Here is a 19,628-nt window from a genome sequence, read left to right on the forward strand (position 1 = left end):
CATTTTAATTTAGATTTTAATTTAAAAAAATTTAAAAAAAAAATGGTAAATTGAATAAGTTAGTAAATTTAAAATGTTAAAAATTAAATTGGAAATTAATTTTAACTAATTGGAAACTTTAGAATGATAAAAAAAAATTATTATTTCAACAAATTCGAAACTTGAAATGATAAATAATATTGTTAATTTAAACTAATTGGAGAATTTAAAATGAAAATAAGAATTGTTAATTTTAAGAAATTGGAAACTTGAAAATAAAAATAAGGATTGCTAATTTTAAGAAATTTAAAATTTTAAAAAGAATAAATAATTGTTAATTTAAACAATAAGTTGAAAATTTCAAATAATAATTTTATTTAATTTTTTAAAATTGGCAAATATTTTTACTTAGTAATAGGGTTATATTAATACTATTCATAATTTTTAAATTGATAATAAAAGGTTGTAGGTGGTAAAATAAAATAGCATAAGATATTAAGATAGTTTAAATAAAACTTTTATCTTGATTTGATCTCTTTGGTTATAAACCAAAAATAGAATAGAAAAATTCTGTTTGTATTATCACCTAGTGATAATTTTTTTTTTTGCACAAATTTTTCATACATTTAATTTATTTATTGGCACATTTTTTAAATATAATGGTATTTTTTTTTTCTTTTTTATTTATTTTGAATTGACACAATATAACTAGTAGATATTGACATATTAAAGTGTATTGTTGTGTAGTTGGTTTTGGTTGTTTTAATTATGTATTACTCATCTATCTATGTATATCTATAAATGAGAAGTATGAAACAGTGACGTGGCACTCTAAAATCCTTCCAAACCTATTTTTCTCTTTTCTCCTTAATTCTCTCATTTTTAATATTTTATTAAAGTATAAATCTACAAATTAGTATTTTACTATATTATTTTAATAAATTTCCATAAAAATACCTAATATAAACTAATTATTTTTTTATAAGAAAAAACACAATACATATAAATATGTACACGTTTCTCTTAGTATTATTATATCTAATTTAATTGCATATATCTCTATTAAATAAAAATATTTATGATAATTAATTAATAATTAAAAAATTAATATTTTTAAATATTTATTCTTTTTAATTTTCTCTTTTTTTTGTTATTTTTTTGTTCTATTTAAATTCTCTCATTTTTCTATTTTTTTTAATTCTATTTTATTTAATGAAAGATCACTAATCAATTAAAAATAATAAAAATAAAGCTATACAACCTTATATAATAACTAATAAATAAATATATATGTATTAAAAAAATTATCTACATATATACAATTTTTCAGAGAAAGATATGTTAGATTTTATGCCCTAAATAAAACTCCATTTCAATGTAATTTATTTTATTCAACATCAATAAAGAAACAGAAGTATTTTTTCATTCACTTGTGTATGTTTTGGTTCACTTTATCAATTGCTTGTCTATTTGATTTATAAATTCATCTTAAACCCTTTTCACATACTTGATCCTGTTTATTGTGTTTTCATCACATTGGAAAGTAAACATGACTATGTGAATAAAGTTTCCTAGATTTATCAGACACAGGGTTTTACTGATATGATAATCTACAACAAGAGTTTACTTGCATTTGGAGAAATGCTATGTTCTTTCCAGAACATTGGTTAAAGTAAAGCTCAGGTTGGATGCATGGAGTATGCATCGGAAGGGACCAATATTGAACTTTGACTTAGATTTATTAAACTTACCGTAATATTTTTTCAAGTCAATATCGCCTAGTTGATCCTAGATCAAATGTTCTTAATCCTGTTATGATTAGGCTCAATCTTGAAAGGCTATTCGTGTTCTTTGATTTGTTAGTTAAGCCTACTTTTAGGTCAGGGTGATACTTACATTTTGGGAACACGGTAGTGCAATTGAGTGGGAGCGCTAACATAAACATGGAATCTATAGCTTCTATCTGGCGAATAGTAAGCAAAGGATGATCTCCTTCGAGCTTGACCAAACGAACATAAATGGACTCATTTCACATAAGCTGAAATATCATGTATACGGGGTCAAGTGTTTTAAGGATAAAATACATAGTAGGGTGTTACGGTAATCTAATCCCTTTACAGTGTAGATCATTCATATAGAGGATCATTGATCACATTAGGATTATAACAATGGATAACTAATGATGCGTTTATATGGTGGAACATATAGAGCATTCTATATACTGAGAGTGCAATTCTAAGTTCTATGCGTGGATTCAACGAATAATTAATAAGTTAGTGAATTTTAGTGCTAAATTCTTGATCTACTTATTGGAAGCTCGGTTATATAGACCCATGGTCCCTGCACTAGTTGAGATAATATTGTTTGTAAGACTCATGTAATTGGTTTTGATTAATCAATTATAATTCTCAAATTAGACTATGTCTATTTGTGAAATTTTCACTAAGTAAGGGCTAAATTGTAAAGAAAGAGTTGTTAGGGGCATATTTGTTAATTATGATACTTTGTATGGTTCAATTAATAAATATGATAAATGACAATATTATTTTATAATTATTTATAGTTATTAAATAGTTAGAATTGGCATTTAAATGGTTGAATTAGAAAATTGGTATTTTTGAGAAAATCAGATACAAAAGTGTTAAAATTGCAAAATTGCAAAAAGCAAGGCCCAAACCCAATAAGCCATGGCCGGCTACTTTTGTAGGTATTTTAAACTGATATTTTCATTATTTTAATGCCAAATAATTCAAACCTAACCCTAGTGGAATGCTATAAATAGGTAGTGAAGGCTTCAGGAAAATTACACTTCTGAATCAGAAAAACCTGAGCCTTTCTCTCTCTACCTTGGCCGCCACCCTCTCTCTCTCTCTCTTCTTCCTTGATAATTTCGAAATTACCTTAGTGATTACAGTAGTGCCCACACACAACAAGCAATACCTCAATCATAGTGAGGAAGATCGTGAAGAAAGATCATTAGCAAAGGAGTTTCAGCATCAAAGATTCAGAGAAAGAGATCCAGGTTCAGATCTTGATAATACTCTGCTACAGAAAGGATACAAGGGTTAGAGATCTAAACGGAAGGAGTCATTTAATTTCGCTGCACCCAATGTAAGGTTTCTTAAACTTTATACGTGTTTATTTCATCGTTTTAGAAAGTTCATATTTAGGGTGTTAACAAACATACTTGTGAATAGATCTAAGATCCTGGTAAAATAATTTCCAACAACTGGCCTCAGAGCCATGGTAATTGATTTGCTTGCAAGAAATTTGGACTTTAAAACAATTGTTTGTTTTGTTTTTGGATGGTATCATGTTGTATTGAGTGTTATTTGATGATTGATTGGTGTTTGTGAATTTTCGTGAAAAATAATTGAATATCTATTTCTGGAATTATTTTTTATTGGATAGTATGGAAAAAATTAAGCAAGTTACTTTTTTACAGAACTCAATTTCGATTTAATTTGAATTAGTTATGATTTTTCGAAGATTCGAAAAAATCGAAGTTGTGTTGAAACTCACCTGCGCGCGCGGAAATCATGCAGTGCATACCCTGCATACGCGCACGGAGGGGTATGCACTGCATCCCGTCCGTACAGCTTGCAATTTTTTCGTTTTTCTTCGTTTTTTCATGGAATTAACTTCCAATTTTTTGTGTAGTTCTGTATTTATACTATTACTATTCCTAATTCAACTCTAATTATCATAATGAATTAATTTAATATTTTTTAAATTTAATTCATGATATTAGTGTAATTTGAATTTAAAAATAGTTAGTATCTATCTTTTTTGCTTAATGATCTATCTTATTTTTAAATTTAAGGTTAGATTTTAAATATTTTAAATTTAATTTTTTTTAAAATAATTTGACCTTATTTAAATTTAAAATAAGATAACTATAATCATGTAATTTTAAATAGATGTAAGATATCTTGCTAACTTTTAAATTTTGTTATTTTATTTATTTAAATTACATTTAAAATCTGAAAAAGATATTCATTTATTTTTTTTTTAAATTTTTTATTTAATTTTTATTTATAAAATAACATTTAATTTTTAAAAGTAGTTAGCAAATTTTGAAATGATATTTAGGTTGGTTGAAACCTAATTTTTTAAAATTGTAGGTTTAATTTTAAATTTAAATTTTTAATTTAATTTCAAATTTTTTCAAATTTTTTTAAATTTTCGAAAATATTTTTTTCAATTAATTATTTATTTCAAAATTAATTATTTAATTTAAAATTAAATAAATCCTACATCCAACTATCCAGCTAACCTTGTTGCAGGAGTATGTGTTTTAGCTTATGTGTAAGTTTTCAAAACCTATTATTGCTTGATTGCAAATAGCCATGGTTAACTTGTTGACAGATCCAATGATCTGATTTTAACTCATGGCTCCCTTGGTCAAGTTAATAATTTGTAATAGGTATATTTACAATCTTCTTTCATTTGTGTATGACCTAGCAACATAATAGGACCCATCCAAAGTGTGCCTGTGTGAGCCTATGTGTTTAATTTCATTATAGATGCATATAGGTTAATGTTGCTAAATAAAATATCATAGTTCTTGATAGATTTTATTTAGACCCATTTAGTTTTGGGCTTATTCAATTAATAACAGTTGTTCATTTTAAGGTTAAATTCCTCTCTTTTGGGCCTTGTGTGAGAGTTGGGAGCCATAGTAGTGGGTACGACATACTGAACCCAGCACCCCCTCACATGAACCACCCCAATTATGAAGGCCCATTTGCCTGATTTGAATAACTGTACTAGGTTAATTAAACTAGTTTAACCTAATAAAATTGATTTGCAACATAATTAATTTCATTTATTTTGAAATTAATTTAAGAAAACCATAGTTTAAAGAATTTTATATTCTAAGCTAAACTATATGTATTTTCTTGTATTTAATTAAATATAGAATTATAACCATCTAGATTCTTTCTGAAGCTTAATTTAAATTTTTCATTAAATATTCCTATTTAAGTTGATATTTAGTTATCTATAACTAACCAACTTAAATCTGAATATCTTTTGGATTTAAAATTTCAAAATTAAGTTGAGGAATTTTAGGCATTGGTTATTAAGATTCTTTAGATATTTTTTAAGTTAATATCTTTTCGAATATTAACTTAAAATGGAATATTTTAGATATTTTTTAGGTTAATATCTTTTCGAATATTAACTTAAAATGGAATATCTTCAAATTAAGTGGCTACAACTTAATTTTAATTTAAGTAAATCTGATTTGAAAGATATTTAAGTTGATTTTTTAGATTCTTCTAAAACAACTTAAACAAGATATTTTCAAATTTGTTCCATTTATTATTCGAATTTAATTAATAATTGAAAATTAATTAATGTTGATTTTTTATTTAAACCAACTTTGATTTGTAATTTTTCATTATTATATTATGGAACTTGTTCGATATTTATTTGAATTTATTTTTCAAATTAAATAATAATTGAAAATTAATTAAAGTTGATTTTTCATTTAAACCAACTTTAATTTGTAATTTTTCATTATTATAATATCGAATAATATGATTATACAAAATACATATTTTTTTTAAATAATGAGCTTTTAATCAAAAGATATTCGATCTCCATTGTTGGTCTTACAATAGTTAAATTTTTTCAATATAACCTCGAGACGCTAGACTTCGTCCCCCTATGGATGGTTATTCGTTGAACACTTTTAACACCGTAAGATTTCATTTGATAAGTGTTTTGTGAGTTTTCGTCTCTATTAGACTCTCCCATACGGTGACTACTTAGAGATAAACTCATAAAACATGAAACAATGGTGGAAGCTCATAAAATGAGAATAACCTTGACTCTCGCCTACCGGGACAACGTTGGATTCTCATTTTGATCGAATAAAAGGTTGCTAAAATGGTTTTATTTTAGATGAGCTGACAACTCTATTCAACTAATGTTATCTTTGACTCTCGCCTACTTAGGGACAACTTTGTATTTCATTATGTTGGAAACCTTGGAAAATAAACTATGTTAGATTTAGTATTTTTATAACATATGTGATTATTTGTTATTTTCTGAACTTGTGTATGAATTTTGAACCAAAACCTTACTTCTGTTTAAATTGATGTGTTGTAGTGTCTATAATCCTCTTCCCATTCCACTCCTAGTTAATATCTTAGCAATTGAACTTGAAGTTATAAACTCCTTGTCAAGTAATACTTCACATATGCTCATGATGGACTTTAAATTCCAGAAAGCAGGTAAGCTGGGAATTGTTCATTCTGAAGAGCAAATAGTTCATAACTCCATAAATCCTACTACTTCAAGCTTAGTTGAGAAAATAAGAGAAAGTGATTCCACTTCCTCAAGTTATACTTCACAACAAAATGAACCAGCAAGAACAACAATTAACAAACAAATAAGCAGCAATGCTTTAGTCTTCGAATCATGTGTGTTAGAGAATGATAAATCCATTTGGATTCTTGATTCTGGGTCTACAAATCATGTAAGTTGTTCATTGCAATCGCTTGAGAATTGGAATTATTTGAAATCCGGAGCGTTGAAACTTAAAGTTGGTAATGGCGAAATGGTTTCGGTTAGAGCTAGAGGAAAAGCCAAACTCAAGTTTCAAAACAGAATTTTGGAATTAGACAATGTCTTATACATTCCAAATTTCAGTAGAAGCTTGGTTTCTGTTTCATGCTTACAATTGCAACAATACAAATTAGATTTTTCGAGTTCTGGTTCTACCATTTCTCGAAATGACATTCAGATTTGTGTTGCATCCATGGAACAGGGGCTTTATGTTCTTAGACCAGAAACACCATTTGCCTTACATAACGAACTTTTTAAAGTAGCTAAACCTAGAAACCACAAAAAGCAAAAGATCGTTGATGATAATGAAACATATCTATGGCATTTACGTTTAGGTCATATAGGCTTTGATAGACTCAATAGGCTAACCAAAGACGGTCCATTGAAAAATATCGTCTTAGGTGAATTGCCAGTATGCGAGTCCTGCCTGGAAGGAAAAATGACTAAACGTTCTTTCTCTGCAAAGGGAGAGGGTGCCAAACAACCCCTAGGGTTAGTACATTCTGATGTCTGCGGACCTTTGAATGTCAAAGCCCGAGGTGGTTATGAGTACTTTGTCACTTTCATTGACGATTACTCTAGATATGGACATCTTTACCTTATGCATAAGAAATCTGAAACATTCGCAAAGTTTAAGGAATTTCACGCATTGGCTCAAAACCAATTAGGTAAAATATTAAAGATCTTGCGAACTGATAGGGGTGGAGAATATATGGATATGCAGTTCAAAGATCATTTAATTGAACTTGGAATTGAATCCCAATTAACCGCCCCTAGAACTCCACAGCAAAATGGAGTTGCAGAAAGACGGAATCGCACGCTTTTGGAAATGGTTAGGTCCATGCTTAGTTTTTCAACTCTACCTACGTCCTTCTCGGGATATGCAATTCAGATGGCAACCGACATTTTAAATGTTGTTCCATCTAAATCAATCCCTAAGACACCTTTAGAACTATGGATTGGTCGTACACTTAGTTTACGCCATTACAGAATCTGGGGGTGCCCTGCTCATGTCTTAAGAAAGAAAGATGGCAAACTTGAATCACGAACTGAAGTTTGCATGTTTATCGGTAATTCTAAAGAGACTAGGGGTGGACTATTTTATAGTCGCAAGGATGATAAAGTGTTTGTTTCTACAAACGCAACTTTCCTTGAAGATGACTATATTAAGAATTTCAAATCACAAAGTAAAGTAGTGTTGGAGGAAATGCTTTCAGATATAAGTCCTTCCAATGTTCCGTGCTCTTCCACACGTGAAGAGGACAATCCCACTCCCTCAGTTGATCCAACTGAGAAATCTACTATTGAAGTTTCTGTTCAGAAGATCACCTTCAGTTCGTGACTCGTCGTAGTGGGAGGGTTTCAACAAAACCAGCTCGTTATGGCTTGGATGGTGAAATCAATATGGTCGTAGGTGACGGTATTGATGACGATCCATTAACCTGTAAACAGGCAATGGCTAGTCCGCAACGGAAACGATGGTCGGCCGGCATGGATTTAGAAATGGATTCCATGAAAAAGAACAAAGTCTGGGAATATGTAGACGCACCTGACGACTATCATCCGATAGGATGCAAGTGGGTTTACAAGAAGAAAAGAGGAGCTGGAGGCGAAGTCGAAACTTTTAAAGCTAGACTTGTAGCCAAGGGTTATACCCAAAGAGAAGGCGTGGACTATGAGGAAACTTTAGTCCTGTTGCCATGCTCAAATCCATCTGAATTCTTCTCTCCATAGCTGCTGCTTTCGATTATGAAATCTGGCAAATGGATGTCAAGACTGCCTTCCTTAAAGGGGTACTTGAAGAAACCATCTATATGGAGCAACCAGAAGGTTATGTTCTTCCTGGGCAGGAAAAGAAAGTTTGCAAATTAAATAAGTCTATCTATGGACTTAAGCAAGCTTCTCGCTCATGGAAAAGGTTTGATGAAATCATCAAGACCTACGGCTTTCTTCAGAATGAAGATGAACCTTGTGTTTACCAACTCAAGGAAGACCAAATAGTAGTATTCCTGGTCCTTTATGTTGATGACATTTTGATTATTGGAAACAATATCAAGAAAATGACTCACATCAAGGAATGACTTAACACTCAATTCGATATGAAAGATTTGGGTGAAGCAGCCTATATTCTTGGTATTCAGATTATTAGAAACCGGAAGAACAAATCTCTTGCTCTCTCACAAACAACCTACATTGACAAAGTTTTAGAGAGATTCTCCATGAATAACACCAATGGGGCAAACATGCCTTCTAGATATGGTATTCGTCTATCTAAGGAACAGTCTCCGACTGATCCTCAAGAGATAGAGGACATGGCAAAAATTCCCTATGCTTCTGCAGTTGGAAGTCTAATGTATGCAATGTTATGCACTAGACCTGACATCTGCTATGCAGTTGGAATCGTGAGCAGGTATCAGTCGAATCCAGGACAACAACATTGGAATGCAGTTAAGTATATTCTGAAATACTTGAAGAGTACTAGGAATCTTGTGTTAGTCTACAAGGGTGGTGCTTTAAATCCTATAGGCTACACTGATTCATATTTCCAAGCAAGTCTTGAAGACAGGAAATCTACATCTGGGATGGTGTTTACTCTTGGGGGTGGAGCAGTGGTTTGGAGAAGTGCTAAACAAACCGCGATATCGGACTCGACTATGGAAGCTGAATACATAGCTGCAGCCAAAGCTGCTAAAGAACTTGTCTGGCTAAGAAAGTTCTTCACCAGTATAGGTGTCGTTCCTGGAATGGAAAAACCTCTGGTCTTACTTTGTGATAACAATGGAGCAATAGCAAACAGTAAAGAACCTCGAAGCCACAAGAGAAGCAAACACATTGAAAGGAAGTATCACATTATCAGAGAATACGTCGCAAGAGGGGATGTACTAGTTGAGAAAGTTGACACAGAGGACAACCTAGCTAATCTATTTACCAAAGTCCTGGCCGTGACAGCCTTTGAAAAGCACCGTCAGAATTTAGGATTAATTGATATGTACTAATTAGTTTTATATTAGTGCAAGTGGGAGTTTGTTAGATTTTATGCCCTAAATAAAACTCCATTTCAATGTAATCTATTTTATTCAACATCAATAAAGAAACAGAAGTATTTTTTCATTCATTTGTGTATGTTTTGGTTCACTTTATCAATTGTTTGTCTATTTGATTTATAAATTCATCTTAAACCCTTTTCACATACTTGATCCTGTTTATTGTGTTTTCATCACATTGGAAAGTAAACATGACTATGTGAATAAAGTTTCCTAGATTTATCAGACACAGGGTTTTACTGATATGATAATCTACAACAAGAGTTTACTTGCATTTGGAGAAATGTTATGTTCTTTCCAGAACATTGGTTAAAGTAAAGCTCAGGTTGGATGCATGGAGTATGCATCGGAAGGGACCGATATTGAACTTTGACTTAGATTTATTAAACTTACCGTAATATATATTCAAGTCAATATTGCCTAGTTGATCCTAGATCAAATGTTCTTAATCCTATTATGATTAGGCTCAATCTTGAAAGGCTATTCGTGTTATTTGATTTGTTAGTTAAGCCTACTTTTAGGTCAGGGTGAAACGTACATTTTGGGAACACGGTAGTGCAATTGAGTGGGAGCGCTAACATAAACATGGAATTATAGCTTCTATCTGGCGAATAGTAAGCAAAGGATGATCTCCTTCAAGCTTGACCAAACGAACATAAATGGTGGAGTACTCATTTCACATAAGCTGAAATATCATTTATACGGGGTCAAGTGTTTTAAGGATAAAATACATAGTAGGGTGTTACGGTAATCTAATCCCTTTACAGTGTAGATCATTCATATAGAGGATCATTGATCACATTAGGATTATAACAATGGATAACTAATGATGCGTCTATATGGTGGAACATATAGAGCATTCTATATACTGAGAGTGCAATTCTAAGTTCTATGCGTGGATTCAACGAAGAATTAATAAGATAGTGAATTTTAGTGCTAAATTCTTGATCTACTTATTGGAAGCTCGGTTATATAGACACATGGTCCCCGCACTAGTTGAGATAATATTGTTTGTAAGACTCATGTAATTAGTTTTGATTAATCAATTATAATTCTCAAATTAGACTATGTCTATTTGTGAAATTTTCACTAAGTAAGGGCGAAATTGTAAGGAAAGAGTTGTTAGGGGCATATTTGTTAATTATGATACTTTGTATGGTTCAATTAATAAATATGATAAATGACAATAGTATTTAATAATTATTTATAGTTATTAAACAGTTAGAATTGGCATTTAAATGGTTGAATTAGAAAATTGGCATTTTTGAGAAAATCAGATACAAAAGTATTAAAATTGCAAAATTGCAAAAAGCAAGGCCCAAACCCAATAAGCCATGGCCGGCCACTTTTGTACGTATTTTAAATTGATATTTTCATTATTTTAATGCCAAATAATTCAAACCTAACCCTAGTGGAATGCTATAAATAGGTAGTGAAGGCTTCAGGAAAATTACACTTCTGAATCAGAAAAACCTGAGCCTTTCTCTCTCTACCTTGGCCGCCACCCTCTCTCTCTCTCTTCTTCCTTGATAATTTCGAAATTACCTTAGTGATTAGATTAGTGCCCACACACAGCAAGCAATACCTCAATCATAGTAAGGAAGATCGTGAAGAAAGATCATCAGCAAAGGAGTTTCAACATCAAAGATTCAGAGAAAGAGATCCAGGTTCAGATCTTGATAAAACTCTGCTATAGAAAGGATACAATGGTAAGAGATCTGAATGGAAGGAGTCATTTAATTCCGCTGCACCCGATGTAAGGTTTCTTAAACTTTATACGTGTTTATTTTATCGTTTTAGAAAGTTCATAATTAGGGTGTTAACAAACATACTTGTGAGTAGATCTAAGATCCTGGTAAAATAATTTCTAACAAGATATACCGCTAATATTAACTAATATAATTTATCAAATGAAATTATTAGCTGATATACTAAAAAATATCAAAATCCTAAACTTGATTATTTTTTATCACCCATTTCTCTTTACATAATAAAAGTAAGTATTTACCTATTTTGAACAATATTAGGTGATATACGGTGATGACATCAACTTTAAATGCAATGGTAACTAAAAATGAGATACGGTGATGATAGTTGTTTTAAAATTATATGATGAGTTTTCTATGGATTTATTGTTCAGTTTCTAATTTTTTTTTCACTATAATATACATTTTAAAAAAATTGTGTGCTTTTTTATTTATACTAGGTTGAAGTTACTTGACAAGTCACGTATGTTAGTTTATTTTAGTTTTTAATTATTTTTTAATATTATAATTTTAAAATTAATAATGTTCAACACAGTGATAATTGTTAAAATTTTAAAGCATAATAGTGATTTGAATAAAGACAAAAATTACTATTTTACTTTGTAATAGTAATTTGAAAAGAAAAAAAAATTATTATTCGTCCTAAATTTATTTTCAACAATTAATGACCATGCCCATCAGGTTAAATTATAAAAAAAATTCAAATTTAATTTAAAATAATATTTAAAATTTAACTTACTCCAAATATCAAAATTTAAAAATATTTTTTAATAAAAAATATACAATATGAACAAATCTGTTATTTTTTAATAGTTTTTTTTTAAAAAAATGAGAAATCTCAATTGGTCCATCTGCATCACTACCATATCATAGCTAAATAAGAATATTAATTGATATATCTACAAGTTTTTTGCTTAAATGATTTCGTCTACATATATTCATTTAAATAAATTTTTTATTTGTACAAAAGAAATAAACCAAGAGAAAAATATTGTTTTATATGTTACTCAAATGTCCTTTTTATAGGGCTAATTGAATGATGAGTTTATTGCGATGAAGGCCATTTTGCTAGTCCAAAATCATAAAAAATAAAAAAGAAAAAAAAATAATTATAATAATGAAATTGCAATTGAAAAGAAGATGAAAAATTTACCAATACTTCAAATTCTATTTCTTAATTTGATGATGAACCACCAAAGAGTTTATTGTAATTATTAATGACAGGAGTAGTAGAATCAAGAACCAATGCTTTATTCAGCAATAAAATCATCATGTGGATGATCATCAACATATCTAGGTGACATTTGGCTTGTTCTCATTCCACACAAAACTCCATTGGAATAAGTGGACTCACACTTGTATAAAAATCCATGACTGCCTGCATACATATTTCACCTTGATGATCAGCTTTTCCTATTTATATATCACAAGATATATTCAATAAAATTTTAATGTCTCTTTCTAGCTAAAAAGAAACAAAAAGAAAGAAAATCCAATAACAATCTAAAAGAAAAACAATTCGATTGTTAATGTATAATTTTCTTTTTATTCACAACTTAGATTTATATATGTATCACTTTATATATAGGACAAAAGTCATAACGAATATCTTTTACAACAATTATAAAATATTTGGAAACTTAAAAAACATTGTGCTTAAAAATATTGCCTTTATAGAAACCAGTGAAAAACCAGAGAAAAAAAAAATAAAGAATTGTAGTATAGATGGAGGTATAAGACCATCTAAGCGATTGAATAGTAATTTATATTTTAGGGTTTAATATATTGCGATTGAATGTGTTAATTTATATTTAAGTGTTTAATTTATTATTTTTTTTTTCAAAATGTTAATGGAGAGCTAATTATCTATATTAAATTTAACAGAATATTCTTATATTCTTAAAATATTCTTTTAAACCAATAAATGCCGTTAGATAGGCACTTTTAATATATAAAGATAAGAAATTGTATGATATTTTTTTAAGAATTCTATAAAGTTTTCTATATAAATTTATTATTTTTGTTAATAAATATATAATTTAAAATTTTTTAATACCTATTTATATAATAATTTGATTATCGCACGCTAAGCTTAGGTAGAATCACAAAAAACAGCTGTACATACAGACATTTTTTTTTTCATTATGTGTCACTCCCATATTTAATAGCAATATTTAATTAATTCCTTTTATATTATTTTTTTAATAATTTTGTGATATCAATATAAGAAAAGTTACTTATTTTTTTTTAAAAAAAAAAAAAAAGAAATGAAAAGTTAGTAATTACACATGTAATACACGCCCCTAATTCCAAACTATAAAAAGGATTTAAAAAAAATAATAATAATAATAGCCAAAAAAAATTTAAAAAAGAGTTAAAGGAGAAGTATTATAAATATTCTTTTGAGAGATTTTAGTGTCAAAATTTTCATAAAAAAAAAATATAAAGACTTGGTGATAGACTTTGTTTATTTGGTGACTTCCATTGATGAAGTTAAAAGGTGTTCTTTTTCATTAGATGATTAACGATTGGAGTTTGGAGAGAACACAATTTTATAATAAATGTCAGGCACAACATGAGAGTAATCAAATAAATTAGTGGATCTGGTCATATTTTCTTCCACACACGAGCTTTTTGTCTCCTCACAATCAAATAAACGACACAATTACATTAATAGATATACGTTACCGCTTGAACTGAGATAATTTATCTTAACTTGTGTTTGACAAGGAGAATTTATTATAAAATTGTGTTCCTTCCAAACTCCAATCGTTAATCATACAGAGAACACTTTTTATTTTTAACCATCAATGGAATCACCAAACAAACAAAGTCTATCACTAAATCTTTTATTTTTTTTTATGAAAATTTTTACACCAAAATCTCTCAAAAAGAATATTTATAATACTTCTTCTTATTAAGCTAACTTTTTTTTTGACAATTATTAGTAATTTTTTTTTTTAAATCCTAGAGTTTGGAATTAGGGGCGGTGTATTATAAATGTGGAAATCTTATATATGTTGTTGACTTCGCTTTTAGCCAACGACAATGAGTCTTATTTAGTAAGCGATAAGTGATTTATAGCAATCGATATATAGTAAAACAAATATAAAGACACAAGAATTTTATAGAGGTTCAGGCCCGAGCAGTTCGGTAATAGCCTAATCCTCGTTATTTGTATTGACTCAAGAACAAGGAGAAAGATTCATTTTCTTATAGCTCTTACAACAGTATCTCTGAATAAGAATTCTTAGATAATATATTTAAGGTAAGGTCTCGACTAAACTGTTTGCGACCCTTTGTCCAGTGAACATGTATCACTATTTATAGGGCTGTAAACTTGGAGAGGAAGTGTTTCCCTTCTCGTTACAATGGATATAAACAGAAAAGATCGTGGGATTAATGCTGAGTACAAAGATCGTGGGATTGACGCAGTATACACTAATCGTGGGATCGTGTGTATGCCATATCCGATAATCTGATCCCCGAGTTATTGAGATTTCGTTGATGACTCATAATGCGAAAGCTGAATTCGCTAAGTGTTGATTCCTCTGCGCGGATCGCTGATCGGTTTGCTTCAAGTATGCCAGCGAGGCATCCTGCTCGGGCCATACTCTCCGAGCAGATACTCGAGGTTGATTGCACGTGTCACCATCGTGTGATGCCACGTCAGAGTGCAAAAATTGGGATAACATATGTAATTACTAACTTGGCCGTTCCTTAATATATGTAATTACTAAGTTTCCTTTTTAATTTTTTTTTTTAAAAAAAGTAACTTTCCTTATATATTAATATCACAAAATTATTAAAAAAAAATAATATAAAAGGAATTAATTAAATTTTGCTATTGAATATAGGAGTGACACATAATGACAAAAAAAATGTATGTACAGACGTTTTTTGTGACTCTACCTAAGCATTTTCCATTTTTAAAAATTTAATTTTGTAATAATGTAAAAAAGTAAACAAAGATAGGATAATAAAAATGTAATAATAACAATAAATAAAGTAATAATTTTTTATGAAAACTCCATAAAATCCGTTTCGATTTTTTCTTATAAATGAAATAGTGCATTTTTAACTATTCTCTTGAGTGAAAAATTGGTTTTTACTCGGAGGACATCGTTCCTTATAGAGAAATCTACCTTACTGATGAATGTTACAGTACACAAATTTTTGTCTATAACATCTCAATTTGAAGATGAGGAGCCTTGTCTTTTGTCCCAAAGTCCAAACACTCCAAACTAAACAAGACCTCATGGGGCCCACGAATTACGTGTCATCTATAAAATGCTGCCATGTCATCATTATCCTTAAACATTATGTAAGGTCCAAGAACTTCAAACCATGAAGCTTTCTTGGCCTCTCACCTAAGCAACACACTATCTTTTTTTCCACCACAACATCATGTCACCATCCGAATCCAATCAACTAAGCTCTACAATAATATAGTACACTCCATCAGCCAATCAAGAACTGGTCAATGCATTTAAAAGTCAACATTCCACGTGGTTAGCGAATCAGATAAATGAAGACTACGTGTTACAGTGGCATGCACCTCACCCTATAACTAAATGGGACATTATTTCTGAGCTGCCCGACAGTCTTACATATCAACAATATCAACTGAGTGAGCTAGCTAGCTCGCATAGAAGCTTCAATGGCAAAACCAGTTTCGATTGAGGTGTGGAACCCAAATGGGAAATACAGAGTTGTCAGCACCAAACCCATGCCTGGAACTCGCTGGATCAATCTTTTAGTCGAACAAGACTGTCGAGTTGAAGTAATAATATTACAAATTCTTCATATTTCATACTCAGCTATGTTTTTTTGAGTATTGGGTGTTTGATGAAATTATTGTTTGTTTTTCAAATCAGATTTGTACCCAGAAGAAAACAATTCTGTCTGTTGAAGATATCATTGCCCTTATTGGTGATAAGTGTGATGGAGTTATTGGACAGGTGAGTTTACTTATTGGTGATTATAATGATATATTAGTGTTACTCTCCCTCTTTTGTAACTAGATTCTTTGTTTTTCTCTTCCTTATATAGTTGACTGAAGATTGGGGTGAGACTTTGTTTTCGGCACTGAGCAAAGCAGGGGGCAAGGCATTCAGTAACATGGCTGTTGGTTACAACAATGTCGATGTTAATGCTGCTAACAAGTATGGAGTTGCCGTTGGGAACACTCCTGTGAGTTTTAACCTCTAATCAAACATGTTATGTTCTAGTAGTACCTTTTTCACCTCTTCTATTTCCCATGTTATGCATGTGTTTTATGGAGATGTATATCTATGGTAGGGAGTGCTTACTGAAACTACAGCAGAGCTAGCAGCATCGCTTTCTTTAGCTGCTGCTAGAAGAATAGTGGAAGCAGATGAGTTCATGAGAGCAGGCTTATATGATGGGTGGCTTCCTAATCTGTAAGGCTCAAATCTTTCCACTTATTTTGGAAAAAAGAAACAACTATGATATTCTTAATTTTCTCTTAAAAAAGAAAATGATATGCTTAATTCGATGAGCATTAAAATGTGATAGGTATGTTGGGAATTTGCTCAAAGGACAGACTGTTGGTGTTATTGGAGCTGGTCGTATTGGATCTGCATATGCAAGAATGATGGTACTACTATTTTCATAACCAATCCGTTAAAAAGTTTTTTTTAGTTATTTCTAATTTGTGAGCTAGATGATTCTCAACTGTGAGGCTTAACAGGTTGAAGGTTTCAAGATGAACCTAATTTACTTTGATCTGTATCAATCCACACGGCTAGAGAAATTTGTCACAGGCATGTCTCAGTTTATTTGTTCTTTTAAAAAAGTGAAATAAAGATCTTATTGTAATTGTTTCTCATACTTGTATTTTAATCCACTGCAGCTTATGGTGAATTCTTAAAAGCCAATGGTGAACAGCCTGTGACTTGGAAAAGAGCATCTTCCATGGATGAGGTGCTCCAACAAGCTGATGTGGTATAAATATATGGTTACTCTAGTTTCCACCCTTTCTTTTCATTGGTCAGTCTTATATATGACTTATATCGAAATCTCTGTCTATTGATGTTCTTTCTAGATAAGTCTTCATCCTATTCTGGACAAAACCACTTATCATCTGGTCAACAAGGAAAGACTTGCCTTGATGAAGAAGGTGAAAGTCTCTCCATAAATGCTACTCATTTCAAATAAACTCATAAAAATGATATGTTCATGATAGCTTAAAAATTAAAGTATGTTGAATCTTTATTTGTAGGAAGCAATCCTTATAAACTGTAGTAGAGGCCCTGTGATCGATGAAGTTGCTCTTGTTGAGCACTTGAAACACAATCCTATGTTCCGAGTTGGACTTGATGTCTTCGAGGTAAAACCAGATCATTTCTCATTGAAAAGGATAATAAAACAGCACCATATATAAGTCAATATGGGCATGATCATCATGAGTAAGCTATGAAGTTGGTGTGTATCAGGATGAACCTTACATGAAACCTGGACTGGGCGACATGAAGAATGCTATTGTGGTACCTCATATTGCCTCTGCATCAAAGGTAATAAACCCTCTGAAAACTAGCTTAAGTAGCAAGATTTTTCGTATCAAACAAACATTTTACTTTATTAATATAAAATATGTATCTTATTTAGTGGACTCGAGAAGGAATGGCAACATTGGCTGCTCTTAATGTCCTGGTATGTGTTCACCAAACTTAGATACATATATGATATATTGGTACCTTTCTTAGTTCAAATTGTTGGTTAAGTACTAAACTTTTGTTTTGTGTCCTTAATCTTTAGGGAAAGATAAAGGGCTATCCAGTCTGGTCGGATCCCAACCGGGTCGAACCATTTCTGAATGAGAATGCCAGACCCCCAGCTGCAGCTCCTAGCATTGTGAATGCCAAAGCTTTAGGTAATAGTTCTTATTTGGGTACCTATAAAACTCATTCAATACTTTAGTAGGAAAATTTCTTTTGGGTTCAAAGTTTGTGTTTTGTTTCATCTTTTAATCAGGTTTACCAGTGTCAAAGCTCTGAGTGAGAATTTAAGGTTGATGTAATCAGTAATCACATTTGGGCCAAAACAAGAGTGATTTTTCTAGCTGATGGAACAGTGCATCATGGGCTCTATTGGTAAATGAAATTAGAAAAGCAGTAACAACATATTAATGTATATTAAAAGGACTATTTTTACATGAAATTACTATTCTCTGTGTTGTGTACTCCAGTAAGCTGTGTTGATACTTGCCTTCATTATATTGGGTTATAAAAGAATAATAATAATAATAATAATGAAGTGTTATTATTCAAAATATTTTATGTTGAAATTTTGTGGGATATGACCTTTTTAATACAGTTATTCTATAATATATATTAAGTTAATTTTTTTTTTCTTAAAAAAAATACAAGAAAAGCAAAAAGAAAAAACCCTGAAGAATTTAAGATGTCTAAATGCATATAATTCAAACAATCGAAAAATGTGCTCAATTAAATTATAAAAATTATTGTATGGATTAAAACAATCAAGATAAATGTACAATCGACTTAATGAATATTTATTAAATGAAGGACATAAAAAATAATCCTATTTATCCATGTGTTTTTATAAAAAGTTTAAATTCTGAGTTTGTTATCATTGTTGTTTGTGTTGATAATTTGAATATTATTGGAACTCTTGAAAAACTTTCAGAAGCTATGAAATATCTAAAGAAAGAAATGAAAGATTTAGGAAAAATAAAATCTTGTCTTGGTCTACAAATTGAGCATTTAAAATATTTTTCATTCATCAATCAACTTATAATGAAAAGATTTTGAGACGGTTTTATATGGATAAATCACACCCATTGAGTAGCGGTAGCCCAATGGTAGGATCACTTGATGTGGAAAAAGATCATTTTCGACCTAGAGAAGAACATGAAGAGCTCCTTGGTCCAGAAGTACCATAACTTAGTGCAATAAGAGCATTGATGTATCTTACAAATTGTACAAGACCTGATATAGCTTTCATTGTCAATTTGTTAGCAAGATTTAGTTTTGCTCTAGCATATAGACATTAGAAAGGGATTAAGCACATACTTCGCTATCTCTAGGGTACTATTGATAAAAGATTGTTCTATTCTAATAGTTGTAGGTCACAACTTATCGGCTACGCATATGCATGATATTTATCTGATCCACATAAAGCTAGATCTCAAACTGGCTATTTGTTCACTTGTTGTGACACTGCTATATCATGGCGGTCAACAAAGTAAACTCTGGTGGCTACTTCCTCAAATCATGTT

At 30.5% G+C, this 19,628-nt stretch overlaps 1 protein-coding gene across 1 annotated transcript; it reads left to right on the top strand.

Moving 5' to 3' along the window:
- Positions 1-15,789: 15,789 nt before the first annotated feature.
- LOC133033282 (glycerate dehydrogenase) lies at positions 15,790-18,659 on the top strand. Its single transcript, XM_061107988.1, has 13 exons — positions 15,790-16,148; positions 16,243-16,326; positions 16,418-16,558; positions 16,667-16,788; positions 16,904-16,985; positions 17,079-17,151; positions 17,241-17,332; positions 17,433-17,507; positions 17,610-17,717; positions 17,824-17,901; positions 17,996-18,040; positions 18,146-18,260; positions 18,362-18,659. Exons 1-13 carry the CDS (start codon positions 16,026-16,028, stop codon positions 18,382-18,384), a joined length of 1,161 nt encoding a protein of 386 aa, XP_060963971.1. The 5' UTR covers positions 15,790-16,025; the 3' UTR covers positions 18,385-18,659.
- The last annotated feature ends 969 nt before the right edge of the window (positions 18,660-19,628 follow it).

Source organism: Cannabis sativa, unplaced genomic scaffold (genome assembly GCF_029168945.1).
Source record: "Cannabis sativa cultivar Pink pepper isolate KNU-18-1 unplaced genomic scaffold, ASM2916894v1 Contig3, whole genome shotgun sequence".
Lineage (NCBI taxonomy): Eukaryota > Viridiplantae > Streptophyta > Magnoliopsida > Rosales > Cannabaceae > Cannabis > Cannabis sativa.

What these genes read in the sequence shown, in the direction of transcription:
- LOC133033282 (XM_061107988.1), top strand. Translation starts at nt 16,026, where the DNA reads ATGGCAAAACCAGTTTCGATTGAGGTGTGGAACCCAAATGGGAAATAC. An exon ending in GTGATGGAGTTATTGGACAG is followed by an intron (nt 16,327 to 16,417) that starts GTGAGTTTACTT and finishes TTCCTTATATAG; the next exon opens with TTGACTGAAGATTGGGGTGA. An exon ending in GCTAGAGAAATTTGTCACAG is followed by an intron (nt 17,152 to 17,240) that starts GCATGTCTCAGT and finishes AATCCACTGCAG; the next exon opens with CTTATGGTGAATTCTTAAAA.